This window comes from Acipenser ruthenus, chromosome 1 (genome assembly GCF_902713425.1).
Source record: "Acipenser ruthenus chromosome 1, fAciRut3.2 maternal haplotype, whole genome shotgun sequence".
NCBI lineage: Eukaryota > Metazoa > Chordata > Actinopteri > Acipenseriformes > Acipenseridae > Acipenser > Acipenser ruthenus.
The window spans coordinates 74,613,571-74,639,193 of NC_081189.1; the positions used below are offsets into that span (position 1 = coordinate 74,613,571).

The 25,623-nt window shown below is 39.2% G+C and overlaps 1 protein-coding gene across 2 annotated transcripts; it reads left to right on the forward strand.

Moving 5' to 3' along the window:
• The first annotated feature begins 3,101 nt into the window (after positions 1 to 3,101).
• LOC117421316 (ubiquitin-conjugating enzyme E2 D2) lies at positions 3,102 to 14,444 on the forward strand. Of its 2 annotated transcripts, XM_034035548.3 has the most exons (8): positions 3,102 to 3,573; positions 9,088 to 9,151; positions 9,234 to 9,265; positions 9,421 to 9,498; positions 9,977 to 10,082; positions 11,549 to 11,642; positions 11,899 to 11,948; positions 13,555 to 14,444. In XM_034035548.3, exons 1-7 carry the CDS (start codon positions 3,550 to 3,552, stop codon positions 11,945 to 11,947), a joined length of 447 nt encoding a protein of 148 aa, XP_033891439.1. In that variant the 5' UTR covers positions 3,102 to 3,549; the 3' UTR covers position 11,948; positions 13,555 to 14,444. The 2 variants fall into 2 exon arrangements, with proteins under 2 accessions (XP_033891439.1, XP_033891440.1); XM_034035549.3 differs by lacking the exon at positions 11,899 to 11,948 and having other exon boundaries at positions 3,114 to 3,573.
• The last annotated feature ends 11,179 nt before the right edge of the window (positions 14,445 to 25,623 follow it).

Genomic DNA, 25,623 nt, shown 5'->3' on the forward strand with positions numbered 1-25,623 from the left:
AATGAGTCCTATGAGAGAGTACTATTTCTTATATATTAGGCTGAACAAATGCAGTAGTTTTCTTAAACATCGTTGCAAATCAAGCCCACCAAACCATTTTTCGACTAATAATTACAACCCTACCTCTCATCTGTGTGAAATATGAATTGTGCAAACCATTAATGAGGGTGAAATGTGAGTCAGTGGAAATCCAGCCAGACTCTGAAACCATAACTAATTTCTAATTGACTCTAAAGGTGAAGGACATATGTTCAAATAACTATAGCACCTGTTTCATATTAAGAAGGAAAAAAATCTCTCGCTTCACTAATAATCAAGCTACTAACTGAAAAACTGAAACAAAGATTAAAGAATAACTGCAGTTTTGTGGCTTTGAGCACCCTCTACTGGACATTAAAAATTTTGAGAAAGGCTTCTATAGGGGTAAATATTTAGGTTTTATAGGTATCATTGAAAAATGACCTGGAAGGAGATTAATTTGGTTCAGTTGGGGAACAAAAACCAGGAGGGCTCCAGACTCATCATCCTGTCAGTATAAGTTGGTACAGCCAGTTAGGGTTTTAATGTTTATAAGGTTGTTTTAGTTGTATTTTCCTTTGGAGGTTTATATTAATGAATATAAATGACAGTTTGACAGACGTTATAATGTTATAGTTATCAAAATGTAATTTTACATAAAAGACAAAACATTTTGTAAAGACTGCTTTTTTGAAGCCGATTTGTATTATTTATAAATTTAAGGTTGGAAGTTTATTCAATTTTTTCAAAGCACTGTTTATTGTAAGAGAATGTTTATAAAGACAAAGTTTCCACAACTTTTATGTGTACATGTGTAAATATGAAGAACATCCACAATAATTACATCACTGCTGTGTAAATAATATGAAAACAATCCTTATATACAGGTGTAATTATTTTGTGATCCATTACTATTGATGTTAACATGTCTAATATTACTTAGCATATATTTTTTACTGGCAAAATCGAGATCATTAAAGATTTGTTAATAGCAGTGTAAATAGGAGATATTGCTTATATTTGCACAGCAGTGATGTCAATAGCTTCTTTCGAAAATGTCCTGCTACAAGTTTCTAAGCAAATATGTCTTTTTTTCTCCATTAACTGCAATAATATTTGTGTTGTTCAGGATTTTGTATCAGAATAAACTTCCTTGATACCAAATTGAAAGGTGAAAACACAGCACAATAAATGTCTTATTACCTTATGAAAATATGAAAACAACAAAAACAAAATGCTGAGTCATACTTTATGTGTTTGTAAACAAAATAAATGTGAACTGACTGGTTGACTAGATTCTACACTTCCTTTCTAGAGTGTACTATTATTATTTAAACTATTAATAGAGGTGAGATCCATTGACATACAGTACCTACTCTGAATATAGTTTTGTTATTGTCATATTTCTCTTAACAAAGAAAAACTCCCAGAGCTGTCTCAGCATCAGTCCAACAGAGGTGAAATGACTCAAAAGATGTTAAATGCAATGAAACTAAGACTAGTAATATACAGTTGCTAATACTATCAGGGCCCAGTGATAAACCTGTTAGTACAACAGGAAGGTAAGGGAATATATTTAAAATACAACAAAACAATGTACCATATGAAAAGAATATATTGCACGGTGTATGGAGCAAAGAAATACATATTTATTTTGGGCTATAAATAAACTATTAGTGGAAAGTATGCCTCATGCCATTGTCCCTCACTTTTCATAGGATTTATTTTTACTGTCTGTAAAAAACAGAATAAAAACGTGTTGTTAAATGAATCAGCTAGTTTCAAGTAGCATTAATCCTGAACTATCTAACCTTATAATTGTATTTAAATGAATGTGTTGTCAAACACAAAGATCACCTGAAAGCTAAAAACAGTGATTTTTATCATCATCAAAATCTAAAGACTCAGAATTTAAGCTAAATTTGATGTTTCCTGGTTGACCTTCAGGATCCTTTTTGGCACAGCTGAATCTTGGCTTAAAACTTTTCCTAGGCATTTTGCCAGTCCTCAGAGCCATATGTAAGGGATGTAACCGGAACCCAGGACATCAAACTCTGGATGGCAGCTGATCATGAAAAATCTTAGGAAGGTGAATTCTAACCTCTCAATCTTTCACACCTGGTAACCACAGTGCTAAGAGACTGCATGGAGGAAAAGCAAATGTGCAGACTACCCAAGAGATCCGCATTTCGTGGGTCAGACCAGCAATTTGACATTAAAAGAAATTGACAAATAAAACTTATATGTAAGATCACTGTTTGGGTGATGTAAAAAACTGAAGTTTTTCATGATCAACATGTGATTGTATGTACACTCCATTCATTGATGGGGTCTTAATTCAAGTTGCAAATTATGTAATTTTAAATTAATCAATGCTGTCCAGTTGATGGAACTTGGGACCTATGATACGCCACTTGCTGTTTTCTAAGTAAGCCTCAAACCAGGTGAGGCTTATAAACTATAGTGAAAAAAAAAACTCCTTCATATCTGTCTATCAGCCACACCTGGCCATCCGCCATCTTGCAACAGTCGTTCATGGGGGAAAACACTTGCTGCATTCCGAAACTATATGGGGGATTGTAAATGTACTGTCAATCAATAAAGTGGAGTGCATAGTTAGAATTGTGTCAAATATGGATGCGTCTAGGTAGGACACGACTACAGCTCTAAGAAAAATGGACAGGCAGTCTCCTAGGATCAGGATTGGGAACCCCTGCACTAAACTCTCCCAATTCCAAATGGAAATGTGGTGCCCCTCTGATCTAAGGTTTTGTTTCAACCTATATATGCAAGCAAAGTCCAGAAATAGCCACCTGCACTTTTATGCTGGTGTGCAGGGTTAAAGCCATGGCTTTATAGGCTATATTATATATATAATAACCTTCCAAATGCTGTACCTTTTGATGTAAAATATGGAGATATTTAGTTGCGTCATTCCATCATAGCCCTTGTTAACGCAACAGCGCACTCTGTGAGTATAACACTATTGCGGCTTTTGGTGGTCTCGCGTGAACCCCACTGATAGTAAAAGGTCTGAACGTCGCTCGTCAAAGTATCCAGCTGTATCCTGCCGATTACTCTCTGGTAATAGTATGTGTACATGTTCTGCACACTCGGACTGGAACACAGCACCTTCTACCACGACTCTAAAGAACATCCCGACAAGGGAATTGGTTCCATCGTTGTGGTGCGGTGGGGGCGGAGTGATACGACAGAGGTCGACCGGTTGGGTGTGTGTAGTTCCGGCAGAAGCGGACATCTTGTTGAGTAACTGCGGAGAAGACAAGAGCAAGGGAGAGGGACAGAAGGAGGGACGGTGTAACCGGCTATAGCCAGCGTTTTAAGAGATATCAAAACCAGTCACAGAGAAAGCCACCCTCCAGTCGTTTGTACTGGTTGTGTTATCACTGTTTACTGTGTGACTCTGGGGGAGAGCGTGACGATTTTTTTTTTTTTTGTTACTGGCGAATTTCAACTCGGAACAGATTATCCCCCTCCCCTACCCCCCCTTGATAACCACAAAGAAAAAGAATGGCGCTGAAACGAATTCACAAGGTAAAAGAATATTAACTGTGAAACATTAAACTGGTGGCAGCAATAATTCAGGATAACATTTATATGTAATGTATGCAGTTAATACTTGGATGACTTGTAGTACCGGCGTTTTGGAAATACAAAAGGCCTGCGTACTGCTGTAGTGTAGATGCTGGTGTGCGCAGTTCAGTGGTTTAAGTATTTTCTGTTCCTGGGTATTATATTATCTATATATACAGGCTTTGCTCTCCATAATGGCGGTGTGTGACAATTCAGGGAAGACGATGTCCGCCTGGGATTTGGTCTATATCTAATGTTCTGTAATCTCCTGTTTTTAATCAATAATAAGTTTTGACACCTCTTTAAAACTGGAACAATCATTGTCAGTAACGTACATCACACTTGTGCCTGCGTCAACCTTTTACGTATGGTTTTTTTTAGTTATTCTACTAGTGTATGACCTTTTTTCTATAGTATTACTACATTTTTAATTAATGGCTGGATATGATATTATGTGTTTCATTATTAAGCGCTTTATTTCATGTAATAGTGTCTTCCGGTAGCTAATACTCGATGAAAAGAAGCCTAAATGTTTTGTAAAACACACTTCAGTGCTTTTATTTCAACATGACCTGTTTATTTCTGTGTTTTTTCACTTCTCATTGTAAGATGGCGGCAGGGGTGGACTGTGTAGCGTATTCGGGCCTAGTAGTCGTGTAATAACTTTTATATATAAATCTCTTATGTGGTTACCGTTTTAATGTATTGTAACTTTTGGAATTTTAGAAACACTTTTTACGACATTTGTGTAAACGGGATTATTATTATTTTTTTTTACATTTAACCATTATGTGTCGACATGAATGTGTGGATGCCTGTAATATGTTTCTCAACCATGGTGGGTGGAGCATTTTGAACAGATAATTTGGGAAACGTTTGAGGGAGATGACGCGTACGCCTAAAATCATTTTGAACCCACCTGGTGTGTGCTGGACAATATATATCGTAGGATGGGTTGTATAGAAAAGATTGTGATTTGCAATATGAAAATGACTTTGTCAGGGTGAACCAGTTGTCAGTTTATTGAAAGACAATACAGGTCTAGTTTTTGTAGGATTAAAGATAGGTAAACATGTAACTATGTGCGTGTAATTTTAAAGTTACAGCATTCCTATGTCTCGAACCCTTGTTGCCCTAACGAATTATGTTATGTAGATTTAAAAAAAAGATCCCAAGTTAATACAAGGAAGCTGTCAAAATCGAGCAGAATTTCCTTTCTTTGCTTTTAGGGTTGTTGCTAAGCACTACTGCATATGAGAATTAAATATTGGCAGCAAAGTTTACCTTTTTTAATCTAGTTGGTAAGGGGAGTCAGGTAATTGCAACTGTCTTTATGGACTATTGCGGTAAATGTAATCTTCATCTTGACTTTGCAATTGGGGCTGTCCCATTGTTCTCTTTGTCAGTCTTGAGGGTCATTAAACACATTTTGGATATTATAGATTTGTATAGCATGTGTAATGTAGGAATTATTCAACAGTATGCATAACCAATTCCACGTCCGTATTAAGCCCCTTTCACACTGGCATGTTCTACCCGCTGGGAACCTACCTGAGTCCGGACCCGGTGTCATGCGGGTCGGCTACGCGATTTCACACCTCTTTTGATAAACAGAGTTGACCTGGGTGACAGACGCAAGTAAACAATATGTGCCGTTAGCAGCTTGTTGCAGACACTTCCATCCAAGCTTCTCTGGATTGAACCATCTGCCCAGTTGTTGATCAGAGCAAATGTTTCTTCATCCCTGATGCAATCTGGCTCATGGTGTCTCTTGAGCAACAAATATATGGCTAAACAGAATAAACAGATGTTCCTTGCAGAAGTGAAACCTTCACACAGGTGTGGCTGTTAGTTATTTCGTCGACCGTCATGCATTTTGTCTCACACAACCTGGGTCCTGAGGTGGGTCGCTGGGACCCGGGTTAACCTGGGTACGACCCAGGTACGTGGTTTGGCACTACGCAGGATTGTAACCCGGGTAGCCAGAACCCAGGTCCGGACCTGGTTATAAGTGCTAGTGTGAAAGGGGCTTTAGTGTCTGCTATTCGCACACTATATTGATATGCAGGGTGGACAATTGGGACCCTCTTTTCCGTATAGACCATAGGTTGGATATTTGTATATTTACAATCCATCACTTGTCACCTCTACTGATACCTTTTTTTGCATTAAAACTTGCTAGAGGAGTGTTGAGCAGAATTATTTAATCACCCTTTATATAAGCATCACTTATTTGATTCAATGCTTGCTTGTATTGGACTTGTTGCTTCCAGACTTGCTTATTGAACAGTTCTTTACAGAACTGAATTTTAAACTGTCAAGATAAAGGTAGACTTTTTTTGCTAGTTTCTTTCTTTCCAACGCCAAGATTACATTTAAAACTTACTGAAAACAAACACTTTTTGTAACGTATGCTTTTCTTGGAAGATATGGTATACACTTTATGCCTTTTACTGAAAGTCCAAAGATCTAGCTATTTAGGCAAGTGTTCACTATTGAAAACCTTCAGATTACTTTCAGCAAACTACCATATTTGAACTATACATATTGTGCTTGTAGTTTTGGATATATAATTTGGAGATACTTTTTGTGATGGCAATTGAGTACATAAGTAGATTTTGTTTGGATCTGTGTTTACTAATGTTTGAAGCCCAGCAGACATGCAACTTGTTTTTAATTATATTGAGGGGGAAAAGTCAGAAAAAAAGAAATTGCAATGCAGCCACTTTTAATGTTATACTTATAATTGTCTTTCTAACTATCAAACATGTAGTACTTGCCATCTTTCACATTCTTCCAAAATCTTGCCTGATTGGTTAATGGCAAAGTCTTGTTTCACAAAGAAGCTATGTTTAGGCTATTCCTGGGAATGTGTTTCTGGAAACTAGGACACATCCGTTAAACATTTGCTTGTGTGCTTAGCTTAAGACTTTTTTTTGACTTGTTTGGTTCATCATGAAGCCATTTAAATGAAAAGTTGACTAGAGTTTTCTAATTAACGGGAGTTGGCAGCAAGGTTGCCTCTTCACAGTGTTATAGGGTCTATCAAAATTCAGTTCAGGAATATAAAACAAATATTTCCAAATTTTGATCACCGCATTTTATATGGTTTCTGGTCATTACTTTGTAACATAGGTTAGTAAAATATAGTATTGAATCTGATACGCTCAATGTTGGATTACAAAACTAAATAAAATTGCTCCAGCAAAAAAGAAACACAACACAAATTGGGTGCATGCAAAGCCGTTTTATTTTTTTTTGTAACTTTGCAGTGCACACATTATTTAATGTAAAATTACTTTTAAATGCAGATAACTCATCTTTATGAGCTAAAAGGCAAAGGAAGCCACACATTTGAACTGAGGCTATCCAGGTTCATCTTTGATGTCTTGGATCGAATTGGACTGTACACTATACTGAGATGCACCCTTTTCACCTGACCTCCTGCGTATGGCAGGGCTGTAAACTACCTGGGCAATGTTAAGTTTTTGTTGTTTTGAGTTCTGCTGTTATCGGTCTCCTACTGGTATCGGCTTGATTCTGGGATCAGACTTTCTTTATTGATTATTATTATGGAATCAGCAAGTACAGTTACAGTCTTGTTTTTGTTATATGTTATAGCATAGATGTTATTGAGCAAACATTTTGTTGTGCTTTTGTTAGGAAGTAGTAGTGTTGTGTGTTTTATACGAGTCCAGGGGTGTTAAATGCAGTGGAATGTTTTGAAGGTCCTTTTTATAAAGTTCTGTGTTTTATAGTTAAAACCCCTCTGCTGTGTTTTCTTATTTCTTGTAGTTTTAAATCATTTTTTACTTCAAATACATTTAGATGCCTTAAGCCTCTTTCACACTGGCATGCTCTACACGGGTCGGAACCTACCCGGTTTAGTACCCGGTGTCATGCTTGTTGGCTAGCTGATTTCACACTGCTTTTGATAAAGCAGGGTTGACCTGTGTGACAGACGCAAGTACACAATGCGCGTATAAATGCCCGGAAGCAGCTTGTTACAGACACATCCAAGCTTCTCTGGATTGAACCGTCGGCCCAACTGTTGAACAGAGCTTGTGGTGTGTCTCAAGCAACAAAAATATGGTTAAACGGAAACGTTCCTTGCAGAAGCGGAACCTTCACGCAGGCATGGCTGTTTTGTTATTTCGTCGCTGTACGAATGGCCGTCATACATTTTGTCTCGCTTGTCATCCTGGGTCAAAGCGTGTCCACCAACATCCTGAGGTGGGTCGCTGGAGCCCGGGTCAACCCGGGTATGACCCAGGTATGTGATTTCACACTATCGCAGCCAGAACCCTGGTCGGGACCCGGGTAGGAGTGTCAGTGTGAAAGGGGCTTTAGATGTTTCTGCACTGTTACTGTTGATGTATTTATGTATGCATCCCTATGTGTGGTGGGTGCTAATATGTTCTAAGGACCTGTTACTGTTATGAGTAATTGGAGTATTTGGGTATTTTAAACTTTTATTCTTGGTATACTCCAAATATCTTAAATTCCCACCCCTAGTGTATACCGTTACTGTAGTACTTTACTTTCTAGGGTTAGATATCCCTATCAGCTAGACACAAGACACCAAATTGAAAAGAAGCCAGGTTTTCAAAACCTGTCGCTCCGCAGCAATGTAATAACACCATTACTTTATGTAGACTGAGCTTTAGCTTCAGTGTTACTTTATGCAAAACCTACCACAGTAACATTTTCAAAGCCTGAAATAATTATATATTATAGTTTTCTAGACCACTGGTTCTTAAACTGGGATCCGTGGACCCTGGGGAAGAGGTCAGTCAACAACAAAAAAAACCTGTTCTAGAGTATTAAATGTGGAATATGAGAAGATGAATATAGGTCAGGTTTTGTACTGTTACAAAACTGAATCACAAGGTTTAGCTTGCTGCAACCAAGACATCCTGCAATATCATATAATATTTGTGATTTATTATATTGACAATCACATGCCAAGACAAATCTGCTGATTGTGATCAGGAGTGCGTGTTTTATATGGACTAGTCTTTATTCAGGCCATCACAGCAGATAAACCTTTTGTTACTGGTACCAGTATTATGCATTCAATAAAATCCCATTTGTTGCAGTTATTGTACGTAAAATATACATTGAAGTACAAGTTCAATGTATGATGTATGTGCAGTAATGTCAATGTAAATTAGTCTGACTATTTGGCAGACTCCTAATTTTATAAAATAAATTCCTCTCTGAGTACTGTTTTATCTCATTTTCAAGTAATTTTAGAGGATACTTTGCACTGTAGGACATATTTGTGTAAATACATGCGTATGCATGGTGTCCAGACTTTGGGGGGAGGGGGGATTTTGTAGAAAATATTCAACAACCTGTTCAGTAGTTACTGAAATTACCTGGGAAACGGAGCATTCTGTCTTTACTGACTTGTGTATCACACTGAAGTACATTTCAACACAAGGTATTCACTCAACTTCTACTTTTTTACAGGAGCTGAATGACTTGGCACGGGATCCACCAGCACAGTGTTCTGCGGGTCCAGTTGGAGATGACAGTAAGTTGCATGAATGTATCGGCTTGTATAAAGGTATAAGCATTGTGTGAAGTTTTAAAATAACACTTGCATTTTCTTTCAGTGTTTCACTGGCAAGCCACAATCATGGGACCTGTAAGTACCCTCGTTTTCTTTAGATTTTTTTTTTTACTCATTTTTAAAATTTTCTGGCCATTGGCATATAACTAATGGTATATTGAATTGTGCTAAATTTGAAACCCAGGGGGCAAACATATTTTTGATGCAGACATTCCTGCTCTCTTTCACAGAATGATAGTCCATATCAGGGTGGTGTATTCTTCTTGACAATTCATTTTCCCACAGACTACCCTTTCAAACCTCCTAAGGCAAGTATTGGCACAAGTTGAATGTGTGATTTGTTAGGATCGGTGTGTTTCGAATGTGAAGTAAATATATGAATAGTTTAAAATTAGGAAAATACTATTCAAATAAATTTAGGAGTACAGGTGCCTGTCTTGTTTTATTTACATACTTCTGTTCTGTCACTTGCACTTCTAAGTTTTTCAATTAGAATAGCTTGTCCTTTTGTAAATAAACAGATGTAGCAAGTGCGTGACTGCTTAATTTCTGATACCTGGTCATTTCAGTAACTCTCCTAAATAAGAGCTCTGAAACCCCAAACTGGGTGTAGGACTACTGTGAGTCTTTTCACACACTATGTATGTCATACTACTTATGTATGCTTGGCGGACAACTTTTTCATTATAAAGTACAATAGGGTCTAATTTTGTATAAACGTCTTGGTGGGGGTGTAACATACTGGTCTACTGTGTTAATAATCATGCTTTTTTTTTTTTTTTTTAGGTTGCATTTACAACAAGAATTTATCACCCAAATATTAACAGTAATGGCAGCATCTGCCTCGATATTCTAAGATCACAGTGGTCTCCTGCATTAACTATTTCTAAAGGTAATGTGAAATTATTGTTTTAACCCTTTGCGGTCCTATGTCGGACCAGGTCTGACATTACAATTTTCCCTTTCCGGTCCGATGTCGGACTCTGTCCGACATCATCAAAAAGACGTAAGGTACAGGTCTCTATCATTTTTTCTCCGGAAAAAGCCGAGAAAACCATTCAATGGCCGAGTGAGACCGATAGGAGTTGAGAGAAGCCGAAAAAAAGAAAAGGGGTGGATGTGAGCAATACACTTAGCCCCGGCACCACAGAGATAACACGGCCATAAACAAACAAGATAGCTACTTTCGCACCCAGCGCTCAAAGAAATTCACGGCATTTGCAGAGCTTTTTGAGATGTTACAGTAATAAAATAATTACTTGGATCGCATTATTGAGGAGTTTGGTGATAAAACGAGTGATCAGGAGATGATTTATCAGCATGCACGACTATGAAGAGGTATGTGAAAAATACAGCAAACAAGGGATGGGGCGGGGCTGGAGATGCAGTACTGAGTGTGCTGTTGATATGCAGTGCCTTTTTAAACCTGTTTTACTGTGAAAAAAAATACTTTTTAAACAGCGCATCTAAAATAAACTTTGCATGTGAAAATAAATTGGACCTGATGCACTGAATAAATGGACCGCTAAGGGTTAAAGCAGGGATTCTAAAACTCGGTCCTGGGGACCCCCTGTGTCTGCTGGTTTTCATTCCAACCAAGCTCTCAATTACTTCACTAATTGAACTGAAGTTCCTTTAATTAGACCTTTTTACTTGTTTTCAGCTCTTAAGCAGTTGCAGTTCAAGTTACTTATAAAATGTTGTAGCTAACTTAAAATTTTCAACTGTTTAAGACCTGTAAACAAGTAAAAAGGTCTAATTAAGCAAATTATCTGTTCAATTAAGGTTATACAGTAAGTAATTGAGAGCTTGGTTGGAATGAAAACCAGCAGACACGGGGTCCCCAGGACTGGGTTTGAGAAGCCCTATTTTAAAGCTTTATGTAATTTATGTTGCTGCATGGGAAACCTTGATTGTCTTAATATGAGTTCCAAAATGTTTGCTGTATACTTAGTAGCGCTTGAATCACTGATTACCTCAATTGCAATGGTGGATATACCCCATAGACTGAATTTGCAAACTTCTATGGAAGTTTAGGGGAAAAAAAATGCAAGGGTGCAAATTTAGATCTTGGATGATATTAAAGCCGTTGGATAAAATGGAATGTCATGCTGGTGGGAGGTATGAATCTAGTTCTGTTCATGTGACTACTGTATTGTTCTCTGTTCATAATTCAACTGTTGCTGCAAAAATTACAAATGCTAGTTACATAGACCATGATTGGTTGTCAGGAAAACCATTCCTAAAATATTTTAATGTGAACAAGACTAGCGCATTTTTGAAGGCATGTATTCATTGTTAATATGTTCTCTTGCCTAATTATTGTAACTGCAGCTTATTCGTTGCCTTGTATTACAGTTCTTTTGTCCATTTGTTCGCTGTTATGTGATCCTAACCCAGATGATCCACTAGTGCCAGAGATTGCACGCATCTACAAAACAGATAGGGAAAAGTAAGTGTATCTGTTTCTTTTTTTGACTGACATTTTTACACCTCAAGCAATTTTATAGTCAAAGCTATAGAGTTTGTTCACTCAGACCAAAAGGAGAAGTTCTACCACATGCCCCTACAAATTGTTTTACCTGTACCTAAAATGTGATATTATAATTGTGTAAAGGGGATATAATTTGATGGATCAATACTGGTCTGCATTCTACAATAATTCTGATTAAAAACAATGTTATGGGTAACACTATTTGCTTTACTAGGTATAATAGACTAGCAAGAGAGTGGACAGAAAAGTATGCAATGCTTTAGGGTAAGGTTACCAGCATCTTGAAGTGGAGTGAAAAGCAACATGGGCTTGCACTGTAGTGCTGCATGTTGGAGACACTAGTGCTGTGAACTAACAGGAATTTCAACACTTTAGGCTGCAAAGAATTAACTGCTTGGACATGCAAAAAAGTGTGGTGTTTAGCCAACAAATTGTCCAACACTTAGACTTCTATTTTGTCTTCCTAATTTAATGTGCATCTGCAATTAGTGGTGTCCATAAGATCATGAGCTTGCTGTCTTGCAGGATGAATAGCAATGACACGTATATAGTGGACGGGTCTTTACTTACAGATGTTGCTTACTCTTAATAGTGTGGTCAAAATAAATTTTAGATTTCAACAAACAAAATCCAAATAGATCTATTACATTTTGTTTAACTAACTTAAACATATCTGACACAGACCATTAAATTGTGTTAAAGTTGTCAATATTCTTTTTGAACATTCATTTCACTTTATAATTTCAAATATTTTATACCATAGTGCTTGGCATAATTAAACTACAGGTATAATATCAGTGTGAATTAAAGCTTTTTGTACTAAAGAGATAGGAGGGTGTGCAAACGTACATACCTACACTTTATGCTTTCATTTCAGTGACTACACGTGACAGTCAATCAGAATCAGATGAAAACGAAATAAATAAATAGTCCCTGTAGGTGGAACATGGATTGATTCAGCCTGTCTGTGACTTGCTTTGTTAACAAGCATGCGCTAAGGCAGGAACTGCCAAATCATTCTTATTCGATTGCCTGTATCTTTAAAGGGCATAGTCTAGAGGCACGCTCATTCGATCTCGTTAGTAAGTGAATGTTTCCAGCTACCTGACCCAGACCTTTTGCTGCTAGTCAGACTGATGGGCGGCTTCAGTCTCTGCCCGTCAGCTCGCTTTTGAAACCGTCTGACGGGTATTTACTTGTTAACGGAAACGCTGAACCTGAAACTGCTTTTCCAACTGTTTAAAGGTCTAGGCATTCTAAGAATCTTATTGGCTGAGTTAATGACTTCTAGCCACTAAAGGAAATCTTGTGAACTTACTTCAGTGGTTCCAATAAAACTATGCACAAGCATTTGAGATTCTATTCCTCATGCTGTGGATGTAGATGTTTTCAGGATCCTGATGCCTAATGTGGTTTATCATCCTTGGAAGGGGTTATGAAGCCAATATTAATGTATCTTGCTGATTTATTTTAACTAAAGCTACTGAGATGGAACAACAGAATGCTTGATTTGGTAAATAGATCATAGGATGAGATGTAAAACCAAGGTCCTATTGTAAGTGACTCTGCAGCAGCAGTTGTGATGCATAGTTCACCTCCTAGTCTCTAAATCACTTTAGATAAAAGCGTCTGCTAAAAGAGTAATTTAATTAATAAATATAGGGTCAGAATTTAAGCCTTGCTTAAAGTATGCTGGGGGAGAGATCTCTTTCACAAGATTTGATGTCCGTTTAAGACACTTTTGAAAAGATTTATAAAAAATATTTGTTTGTGCTTACAGATTTGCGCACACTGATAACATGCACCACTACTGTTCAGCTACTTGCACCACCGTTTTTATTTACACAACTGATTTTTTTCTATTGCACAGGTACAACAGAATAGCCCGGGAATGGACTCAGAAGTATGCGATGTGATGCTACCTTGTGGAAGTTGGAACAGTCTGCATTATAGCTGGAATAAACTTTAAATTACTGGTTTTTTTTTTTTTTTTTTTTGGCTGCTCCCCTTATCAGACCATATCTTTTTTACCCCCATTTGTGCACATGCTCTTGTAAGAAGAAAGTTCCTCCAGCTTGGACAAGACCAGCTTTATGAATTTCAGAAGTAGTTTTCATCAATCGCCCAAAGTTCAGAACTCTTAATGGAGCATGTGTCTACATGGCCAATACCTTCACAGCCCTTGGTTATGAGACTAAACATATCTCATTGCTCTAACAAATGCTGAAGATGTTGATGCAAAAAAGGATGATCTTGCGTTATCAACCATCTTTGTTAAGGATCACTTTGATGCTGGGATAGCATCTGCCTTGTAAGGTTTTCCGATAACGTTAGAATTGAGGTTGATCAATTATTTTATGCTCATAACTGACATTGTGGATGGATAATCACAGCAGAGTGTACGCGTCAGCGGTACAGAAAATAAATGCTGTATTTTATGCATGTTAATAAAGGAATGACCAGTTTGTTCTGCAGCAAATGGAAATCAGGTGGGAGAGGGTGGGCAGGGGTGGGAGAGTAGGGGGTGGGAATTCTCAAAAATCCCCAGGTAGGGTCATTACATTTTTGTAATTTTTTTTTCTTTTTTTTCTGGTTTTTCTTTCTTTTTAGAAGTCGGGAGCTATTAGTTAATCTATCTTCCACAACACCGTTTTACGTAGCACTGAATAAATGATGCAAAGCTGTCAATGGTTGAATGATCAACTAATAGCTCTGCTAGTTATTGATTTATTTTCCTCAATAAAGTTGCATAAACCAATACTTAAAGCTTGGGTCCATTTGTATAATGCTTTGTGAATGTTTGTTAGTGGGTAAAATGTGGACCCCCATGTTTTAGTTCTAAATAACTGGTAGCTTCCTACGAGTTTAAAACTGCAATAATTCTTTTCATAATGTTAAAACAAGGTTATTTGCTTCTGGAGTTCACGTAAAATTCATTTGAACTATTGATGGGTTTCTAGGATGGTATGGAAAAGCTCCTTTTATAATAAGATTTGCACACCACAAATCTAGTCTCTAGGATTTTCATGTCTTTGTTTCTTTTAAGAACTATACTGAAATGCTAAATAAATGCCCCAGATTATACCCTATCGCTGTCTCAGAATAAATAACTTATTTTAAGCATTTAAATAAAATTATTTATTTTTTTGTAGGATTTCAGTGTTGCTACAGGCAGTATTGAATTTCCACCTAGCACATCTGCATCCCCTGAATCTAATCAAAATTTGAAGTATTGTGGAATGTTATCCTCTGTTACAGGCAGTGCTACAGGTGAGCTGCATACTGGGTGTTTTACGCATAGAAAAATATGAATTGCGCAAGAGATTTAAATTGAATCTAAGTAATACAAATAGTGATTTTGCTGCACAGCTTGAGTGCGCATGTTCTCAAGCTTGTACTTTCTTGGTCCCCGTCTCAGTGGTTGGTGTACCGTCTCAGTGGTCAATTGTTAATATACTGCAAGTGGTAGCTAGAGAATGGACCATACAAATGCCAGGACAGTTAATTATTGCCTCCCTGGGAATTGCCAGAAACACGTGATGGGTAAGTGGGTTTTCAATTTGGGGGGGGGGGGCGGCTATTGAATCCACTCGATTGCAATGCTTGTTTGTGACTGGTGAATTACGCGATTTTAGATTCTTTATCGGCAGAATTTATCAATTGATCAATAAGGAATACCACATTTATTGTTTCTTTAATTGAATTGGTGCAGTATCGGTACAGTAGTTCAAAGCAACATTACAGTTCAAATGTTGGGCTGTAGTTAATGCATACCCTGTGAATAATCATTGAAGTATGTATTGTATTTTTTGGAAGTATTTGTGACTGTAAGGTAATCTTGCATTATACTCAACCAAAATATTTTTTGACCATTGTTTTAAATTGCAGAGTAAGTTACTCAAATGACCCAAAACCTTATTTGGAGTGCTGGTTACAGGGTTGGCTTTGTTGCTGATGAAGTCTCCATTTGAACAGCCCAGGGTTAGGATTAGGAAAAGTATATTGATTCCCAACTGTTAATTCCTACATTTCACAAGCAGCTTATGTGGGGTGGATAGGTATTATGCAATTGCAGTTTGGTTCTGTATGGCCATAAAGTGACAACTGGATGTTCAGCAGTATCTCTTGGTTAAGCAGGCATATTTTGGTTTGTGGATCATAGTGACTAAAGACTCACTTATTCACATTTTAATTCCCAGATATATTCTAGGGTTATGTTGCAGGAGTGTACCCTAATTGTCTTGAGCTGAAGCAGTGTTTTTTGAGGGGTAAAAATACAAAATACCCAGCCTTGAGAGTGTTGGAGGAGGATAAAGCAGGTGGTTAGACAGACATCTGAGTTTTCAAAAGTCACCAGGATGTGGTGAAGAATACAAAATACAAAGATGACCACAATATCACATTAGTAAATATAACTGAATTTAACTGCCAGTCAAATGCACTGGGTGTGCAAGTATATTTTTGTTATGCTGTGTGTTAATTGGCCGCCTTGCTAGAATACAATGTTCCAGGGTGTGTATCACTTCTTTTTTTTATTTAGTCGTTGCCAAATTTTTACCCCGGGTTTCTCCCCAATTTTTAGTATGCCCAATTTATTATCTGCATCCTCGGCTCACCGCTCGCAACCCCCCCCCCGCCGACTCGGGAAACGGCGGCTGAAACACGCGTCCTCCGAAACGTGCTCCTGCCAAGCTGTCATTTTTCGCACTCCAGATCCACAGCAATGCCACCAGACCTATAGGGCCAGAGGACAACACAGATCTGACGGCTCCACTGCAGAACCACAGGCGCCCTATTAGCCACAGGGGTCGTTGATGCGCGGTGAGCCGTGAATTCCCCTGCCGACCTAAGCCCTACCTACCCTGGCAGCGCTCAGCCAATTGTGCGCCGCCCCCTAGGAACTCCCGGTCACGGTCGGCTGTGACATAGCCTGGATTCGAACCTGCGATCTCCAGGCTATAGGGCCTATCCTGCACTCCGCGTGGAGCTCCTTTACTGGATGCGCCACTCGGGAGCCCAGGGTGTGTATCACTTCTGCAGCTTCTTAACTGGCTGTACTTTATCTTTGATCTCATGGGCTCTGCACATTTGATAACCCATCTTTCAAAAAACTTAATGATGCAGTCCTGGTGTAGCACTTAAATATTTGAAGCAGCCCATTTAAAGAGAAACTCATTTTGTCTGTGGTGACATAATATAAAATGGTAAGTACTGTCATCTCTATAAATCAAGGGCATCTTTGAAACAAAAATCAATGTGGATATTTGCCTTGACTTTAATTGAAATAGCACCAGCCATTTCCTTTCCAATTGCTGTTACCAAGTCCACAGACAAGTGCTTGGGCTTTTGTTTTGAACTACATATCTTTAGGTTATTAGTGAAGACTTCAGGATGAAGAGCTACAATTCCCAACATATGCTATGTAATCACTGACACACTTCATGTTATTTATGGGCCTGCCCAATAAACATCTTTCAAATTGTGAATGTGAGATTTATTTTCTAAAAGCTGAGTTTGAACTTAAATATGTGTTATACAGTGCCCCCCGCCTTACAACGCTGTAGTCTGTTGTGTTCCACCTTATAACGAGAACACAAGTGTTAGTGTAATGGCATTATGGAGCCATGACCATACCGCCTTATAACCTGTTCCACAGTGTAAAGGGCTGCCTTCTAAAGGGGGAGCAGTGTATGTACTGTGCATACTACATGTAAATGTTACGCAAATTGTTAACATAAATTTGTTCCGTTCGGGTAATGCTATTGGGTATATCCTCATTTTACTTGATCCTATTTGTTTGCATTTCATATAGCTTAGAAAGGCTCTGATCATTGGAGAACAGTTTGCACACAAGAGATGACCATAATAAACCTGTGTTGGAACCTCTGATCTGCCTGTACTGGATGTTTTTAAATATAGCTGCTTTCACAAGGCCAGATATGGTAGTTCAGGTTCACTACTAATTTGCCTAAAGCAACATTAGGTCGTCCAAGATTAGTGCTAATTGGGTCTGTGAACCAGCTAATTTATATTAATCCTTTACAGCAAAAATGCAAGGATGGGGTTAATAAAGATGCAGTGCTATCATTATCACTTCTATAGTGAAATATTAACAGTTTACAATAATCTCCATAGCCTCATCTTCTGAGGCCTTCTTGTGACGCTGAACAAAAATGCTATTACATACATAGTGTACCGCGTTTTTGTTTTTTATCTTAAATGTGGGAATTTTTTGGAGTTTATTTTACATATATTAAAATAGAGATAAAATCGGTAAAAAAAAAGTTTTTAATTGAAACATCAGTAAAAATTGAGGTGGAAAAAATCTGAGTATACACTCTTCACATGTGGAATATAGTGTGCAGCAGTTGTGATTTATGATTAGGTTTAATGTCCCTGGCATGTATGATGAAGCAGAATCTGTGCAAGTCGAGGTACTTTGTGAACGTTTGGGCAATCTCTGCTGACGGAAACAGTATCTGCAAAAGGTATGACTGTGACATCAGCACAAAAGCCAGGTTTATTCACCTTAAAATCATAAAAATAAAATTGACAACTGGGTGGTATAAGCCATCAGAATACGTGTCAAATCACACTGGACATTTCTATCAATGCATTCCATATAAGTTTACCAACTAAAGCATAACCATTTTCTGTCAAATATTTACTATTAAGATTGTTGGCGTTTAGGCAGTTTAAAAAAAAAACAAAAAAAAACCCAGCAAGCTGATGGACCGACTGTCACGCAAAGTCACCAATACATACTGCTGCAATAAACAGTGGCTGCCCAGCAAAGCACAGTTTTCTGACAAACTTATTAACATTCTGTGCTTTCTTTATTACATTGTGTGTAAAAGCCACATGATTGTTCTCAGTTCACTTTCTTGTTTTAGTTTAATGTGTCACTGTGACAGAGATCGAATGGTGCTTGGTGTTAGATCTCACTCTCGACCTGTGAGGTCACTGTGTAACAGGAACAGAGTACCCTTAACTAAGTGGCACGACAATTTATTCTGTAGGGTAGGTGGAAGTTGGTCATTTAGGAAAGGGGCGCAGCTACGGTATCCAAACTCAATGACCCAGACGTTAAACGGTGTGGCATCTGAGGATTGGAGGAGCGGATGTGCTCGTTAACCTAGGGCTCATGAGCGAGGATATAAATAGGGGTCATAGCTGACGTGATCTGTTCCTTGGTAAATGGTTAGAGACAACCTACAAGGAGCCTGTGTTACCGTCCTGTAAATTGTGAGTTTGTTTTGTCTGTTAGTGTTTGTTATAACTCTGTTTGTTTTAAACAAGACTTCTATAACACGATCCGGAGCTGTAGCAGAAGCCAGCATAAACCCGGACATCACTTTCACCCCTGCATTTCACGGAGAACTTTAATACACCACTTGCACATTTCACTATCACTAGGAACTGTGTTTGTGTTTTGTGTTTAGTGTTGGTGTGTAAAACTGGACTTTTTGGTTGCGGGTCAAACCCAGGGATTTACAAATACCGAGTTATACACGCCGCTTTATTTACAGGTGTTCGCCATAAGCCTCTGGACATTAATTAAATTAATAAACACCCTTGCACCTGGAAATCATTGTCTGTCTGTTTTGTATCTGCTCTGCACTGCATTCTCCTGTATTCACCTACCACTTTGCCACACGTGGTTGTCAGACGAGGGATGGACTACGCAGCACTGTCAGCGCAGCTGGACAGCAGACGGGAGGCTGAGAAAAGACGGAGAGAGGAGAGGTACACAGAGCTAATTGAGAGGGTCGGACTGGGAGCACAGACAGCAGCGGTACCCGTCATGATGGCCCCAAAGACGAGGACTCATAAGATGACAGTGGAGGATGACCCAGAAGCCTACTTGGTGGCACTTGAGTGGTTGGCTAACACCGTGTCATGGCCCCGAGAGTTCTGGGCAAGTCAGTTGGGACCCTGCCTGATTGGAGAGGCACAGGCAGCTTACCAGGCTGTGTCGGACGCCGCCGCCGCTCAGTATGACCTGGTGAAGCCAGCCATCCTCCGCCGTCTGAATATTACGGAGGAAACCCATCGAGTGAGGCTCAGGGAGTACAAGAGGTCCCCGAATACACGCCCCAGCGTAGTGGTGCAACAGCTCTGTGACCACATGGTACACTGGCTCACCCCAGCACTGAAAACAAGTGCGCAGATGGGTGAGGCCATTGTTATTGAGCAGTTTTGCCATGTGGTCGGTGCCGAGACCCAGGCTTGGATACGGCGTCACAACCCCAACACCCTTGACCAGGCAGTCAGACTCGCAGAGGACTTCGAGGACTCAGCCCAGTCCAGGCTACTCACCACTCCAACACTGCGGAGCATCTGAGCACAACCCCCTCTCTCTGCACCTCCACCTACACCACGGGGATCGGCTCAACGACCTTTTGGACTGCCGGCCTCAATGGGCAACCTTGCCTCCTCTCCATGGAGACCAAGGTTGACCCCCAGCTGGGGTAAAGGTGCTGCCCCCGCCCCGTTGCCATACCAGCAGCGGGACAGATATCTAACCTCTGTGCCCTCCTTTCCCCCTACCTGTTTTAGCCACCAGCTGGGTCATCAGGCCAAGTCATGCCCATTGGCGATGGAGTGTGACATGGCCACATGCAATCTGGCATCAGAAGCGGGTAAGCGAGGTGAAAATGGTTGGGAGGAGCCTTGTATTGTTAATTTTGGGAAATGTGAAAACCCATGCATTAGTGGACACAGGTTGTGGTCAGACCTTAATTAGAACGTATCTCTTGGGCGGCGTGTTGTGGCAGCCACAAGGTCAGGTGGCTATCTCCTGTATACATGGAGACACGGCAACATACCCCACAGTCAAAGTATATTTATCGGTCAGTCCGATAAAACATCACCTGATAGAGGGGGTGGCGGAAAGGTTACCACACCCAATTATTCTGGGTCGAGACTGGCCAAACTATAGAGAATTGGTGAAATTAATGGCAGTCCCGACCGCACACGTAAACGTGGCAGAGAAAGACGAAAGGGATTGGTAATGTGTTTCCCTTTCAAACTCAAAAGTAATACATTATTATGCATTTATTTGCATTAGTGCAGCTTGTATGGATACAATTTTAAACTTGTCGACTTGGTAAGGAAGATTTACAGAAAGCAACTATAAAAACTGTAACAGCCTAGTACGAATGGGAGGAGACGCGGTAGGTATCTTCATCGAGAGAAGCAACTTATCTGACTATGATATTATTATTACAGCAGGACTAAATTACAGAGACCGGGATAGTAAATAGTGTGCACAAGATGTAGCGATCTCTGTTAACTCAGGCAGGCGCATTACACAGGGCGAGGCAATCCACACACAGGCGCAGGGCGGGCGCGAACACCCGGGACCTCTCACACTGAAGCATAGCGCTGATACTGCTGTACAAAAGAGCCGGCTCCCTTGCAAGGAGCGTATATCGGGCTTATGTCTTTGTGTCTGATTACGTCAACTGCCAGTCCTGCCTCTGCCTTCCCACGTGCACGCTACAATATTATCTCATGGCCACGAGATAGTAAGGCATGCGCACGACATACTTTTTCTCTTTCATAAAAAAAAAAAGATAAAAAAACGAATTGAACCTGCTAGTTTTATGTGTATATTTCTAGTACGTTCAATTAGAATTATTTTAATCCTTTTTTTTTATCTTAAGTAAATAAATCACTAGGTATATATGCTTTTGTGCAAAATAACATTACAAGAATGTGTACTTTTAAAGAGCATTTTTTTAAACCAGTATGTGTATTTAACGTGCTTTTTTGGGTTGGCTTTGCTTGCATTGAAATGTACAATTGCAATCACTACCTCATGAAAACGATAATTATGCGGCTTTAGATATTACTATTATTATTATTATTATTGTAGCGTTCTGTACAGGCAGGCAGGGAAGAAGGGAGACAACACGCTGAAATCAGTTCCAAAGGGTTTCAGCAGTAGAGAATGGTGGCTTAAACAAACCAGACAGGGTGTGGAATAATGAACAAAACAGTAGCTTTAGATAATTTTCTTGTATAGATCTGTTCATTTTTTATTACTCTTAAAACAGGTGGATTGATTTAAAAATGTAGAGACAACTGTTAGGAAAACAACCCAGTTTAACCAGAATAGTTAGTGAGACATCATCGACTGGGGATAAAATAACAAACAAACAAACAGAGAAGTCAGATTTGTTTTGGAATAACAAAGGCCTTAATGTAGAGTTTATACTCTTGTGGTTAGAAAGTATGCCATTTGTGTACTCTGTTTTCTGTATGATTCTGCTAGAGGTTACTGTGGGTCACCTTGTGTGAATCTGATTGGGCTCATTCTAATGTTCTATCACCAACTGATATGCTTAAGTTTTGTTTGCAGAAAAAAAACAGAACAGAAAAGCTGGATAAATAGTTTATCTGTGTGTAAGTGTAAATCTGAATTAAGTCTCAGGCAGACTTCTATTTTAGGTTTGAGTGTATCTTGATAATGTATATATAATAAAAGCAGAACACTCGTGACTTGGTACGAGAAATATTGACATTGAGAACTGCAGCCCTGTTTTTAGCTGTAGTGATCTTGAAAATCAGGTGTTCAGTCACAGAGTGTTTACAGAATTCTATGTATGTGTGTAGTTTGCATAAAAAGGCTCTTTGAAGGGATGCTTAATTCATTAATTTCAATTTTAAACAGCTATAAAAAATATTACTTAGGAATACCAAATAATGTATTACCATTTATAAAAACACATACATAATGCATCTTCACGGTTGTATGTTTACCTATTTCATGTTTTCGATGATTAAGTTAATTGATCTCTAAACTACAATTGTATGTGAATAAATGATGTAACATAATTGTAGCTGTCCACTTTTGGTTCCTCAGGCAATGTTACTGTAAGCATGTTTTACAGAGATGTAGGTTCAAGGATTGGACAAAACCTGAAAAACAAACTGTTAACAATGATACACTAAACAAATGTTAGCACAAATGAACATGACTAATGATGATTCAGAGTTAAATCCTTGCTGTATGGGCACTATATTCACATTTTGATTTTACTTTTTAAATACTTTATTCTGTAGGAGCAGTGCTCATTTAGCTGGGATTGAGGTCCATCATTCTCTACACAAGGAATCTGGAGAGGCATCCGAATCGAGGCTTATGCTGGTGTATCTCACTGCCACTCCTAGCTACGGTATTTCAGGATATCAAGTAACACACATAACCCTGCTCATGATAAAAAGGCCATTGCATGGTTTATTTGGAAGCAGTGTTGTGCAACACCCTTTATGAGTATTCATTCCTGGAATAATTTGTTTGGCAAGAGATTACAAAACAGTGTGATTTCGTGCGTCCAGGGTTCCCCTAGACAAGGAAGCAGTTACTGAACTATTGCTATATCTTGTGCTGTATGTGTCACATTGAAATACTTTTTAACATAGTCACGGAATCATGATTGTTTTGATATTTTTATTCACACATCCTGGGTCATAAATCAACTGGGAATTAAACCGATCACCCTTCACAAAGTGAAAACTGCCTTCTTTCTGTTACATGTCTTTGTGTATCCACATCAGCACTCCCTCAACAAGTGCCATAATCTATTCTTGTTGTTTACATTCCTTTTCTATCCTTTTCTATTTTAGGTATCACAACCCGATAAATCAACCCTGTTGCCTCAATCCTGTATTTGAGCTCTTAGAATCATGTCTAAACTCTTAATTACATCGGGTATTATTCTGAGCTCTATTGTCATGAAAATAAAGGAAATAGCTGTGATATTGCCTACCCAAGTTAACCTGTAAGGAAGAAAATGCCGGTGTTGGTGTATCATTGTTTTCAAGTTCCTGGAAAACAAAGTTATTCCTGACCCTTAATTTGAATAAAGGTGCAGTACTTTTGAATGTTCCATGCAGTTCTAAGATTGGTACTTGTTACGATAAACATGTTTGGTTGTAATCATATTAAACACTGTATGCTGGATCACTTACAGATCACAATACCAAACAGTGGAACCTTCAAGTAGAGGCCTTCTCTGACACAGTCAGCCTTAAACCACTAGCAGGCCACATGACCATTCACATCCCTAAATTGCAAACACAACAAATCTATCACACTTCAGCCTGGACAGAGCAACAGCAAACTTATACTTTCTGTAAACACGATAAGAAGATATTTTTTGGAATATACCACACATCCTGTGTATAATGCCTTTTTCTGTGGATTATATCCCTGCTGTTACTGTTTCACTTCCTAGGTTATTACCTCAGCAGGGTGTTAGGAGTTAAAGCAGGGCTGCAAAGCATGCCAATCATTGAGGGAAGTAGCTGGTTAGTTACTGACAGGACAGAACGTGCTGAAGGCCTGCTGAGAATTTCATACACTGCAGAAACTAATGCCCTCTAAGCAGGGTTCTGTTACTTACGGAAGGCATTCTGACTTTCTTTAGCCTTATGTTGAAAGATATCCTTTTTTTTAAAATGAAATTACAATTATATTTATATGTGGCAACGTGCTTGTGTCTTAAAGGCAGTGTTCCTGTCTGCATTGTTTAGAGATTTGTATATTGTAAGGTCGTTTATTTTGTAAGAATTTTGCATACCAGATCATTTACATGTATTCTAATGTGTGTACTTTCGTCCCTCCTTTCCCTACTCTCCTCGCAGAGTCGATAGAGCAACGAATGCCATTTTAGCTTATTAGTCAGTCAGGGCAGGCCTGTGTCATCAGGAATTTTGGGTCTCAAAGGATTCCATGAAACCACGGGTGTAATTTACGTGGGGGACGGGGGGGAGGGGGGGTCGGTTGTCACGTCCCACCCAATATTTAAAGTAGCTCAATCCGTCCCCCACAATAATGTATGTGATGATTATTTTAAAGTATAGAGCAGCCAGAGGAGAAAAGAATGTTGGTGCTCAGCGTATCAGAACGAAGAAAGTATGGGGAGGCGGGGCTGAGCACTAGCGCGAAAAGAGAGTGTGAGTCTGAGGTGATCGTCGGAGAGAGAAGAAACAAAAATTAGTTTAACGAAATAGGTGTGATTTCTAATATAGCCAACACGGTTATAAATTCTAATTTATTTTTATATTCCACTGTACATATGCTTGTTAAATCCCCCTTGTTTTAGTGTAGATACTAGATAGTATTATTTTATTTTTTGTTGTCACGTCGTCTGGAAGACTCTCCTCTGTATCGGTTAGCACTCGGGGCGACCGGCAAGCTCCAAGTTCCGCCGATACCAACCAAAGCAACCCGGTAACTTAGAGGGAGAATAAAGAGGCTGCTGAGAGCCCTTTATTCCATCGCCATCTCCACTGGACCGACGGTAAATAAGATTTACTGGACGTAGTGGACAGCACTACCCTGCCCGCTCGGGCCCGCAACGTTTATTCATTGTTGTCTGTATGTGTTATTTTAGTTATCTGTTTACCCGGGTGTTAAATGTATCTCCCCTACGGAGATTAATACTATTCTATAATACTAATTTCTTTATTACATAACTCAATAATACTAGTAATACTATTCCAGACGCGTCTTTTCCCCACAATGACGGCTAGCTGGTTTCAAGAATTGTCCCTCGCAATGTTCAAAAGAAAGTTAAGCCCTTTTTTTTTTTTTTTTTTAATTTAGTCGTTGCCAATTATTTTCTCCCAATTTAGAATGGCCAATTATTTTTAGGCTCAGCTCACCACTACCACCCCTGCGCTGACTCGGGAGGGCGAAGTCGACCACTTTTTTTTCACACTGCAGACTCACCATGGGCAGCTTACAGGGAAGCCCGCAGGCGCCCGGCCAGACTACAGGGGTCGCTGGTGCGCGGTAAGCCGAGGACACCCTGGCCGACCTAGCCCTCTCTCCCCCCGGGCGACGCTCGGCCAATTGAGCGTCGCCCCCTGGAAGCTCTCGTCCTCGGTCGGCAAAGAAATAGCCTGGACTCGAACTCACGACGTC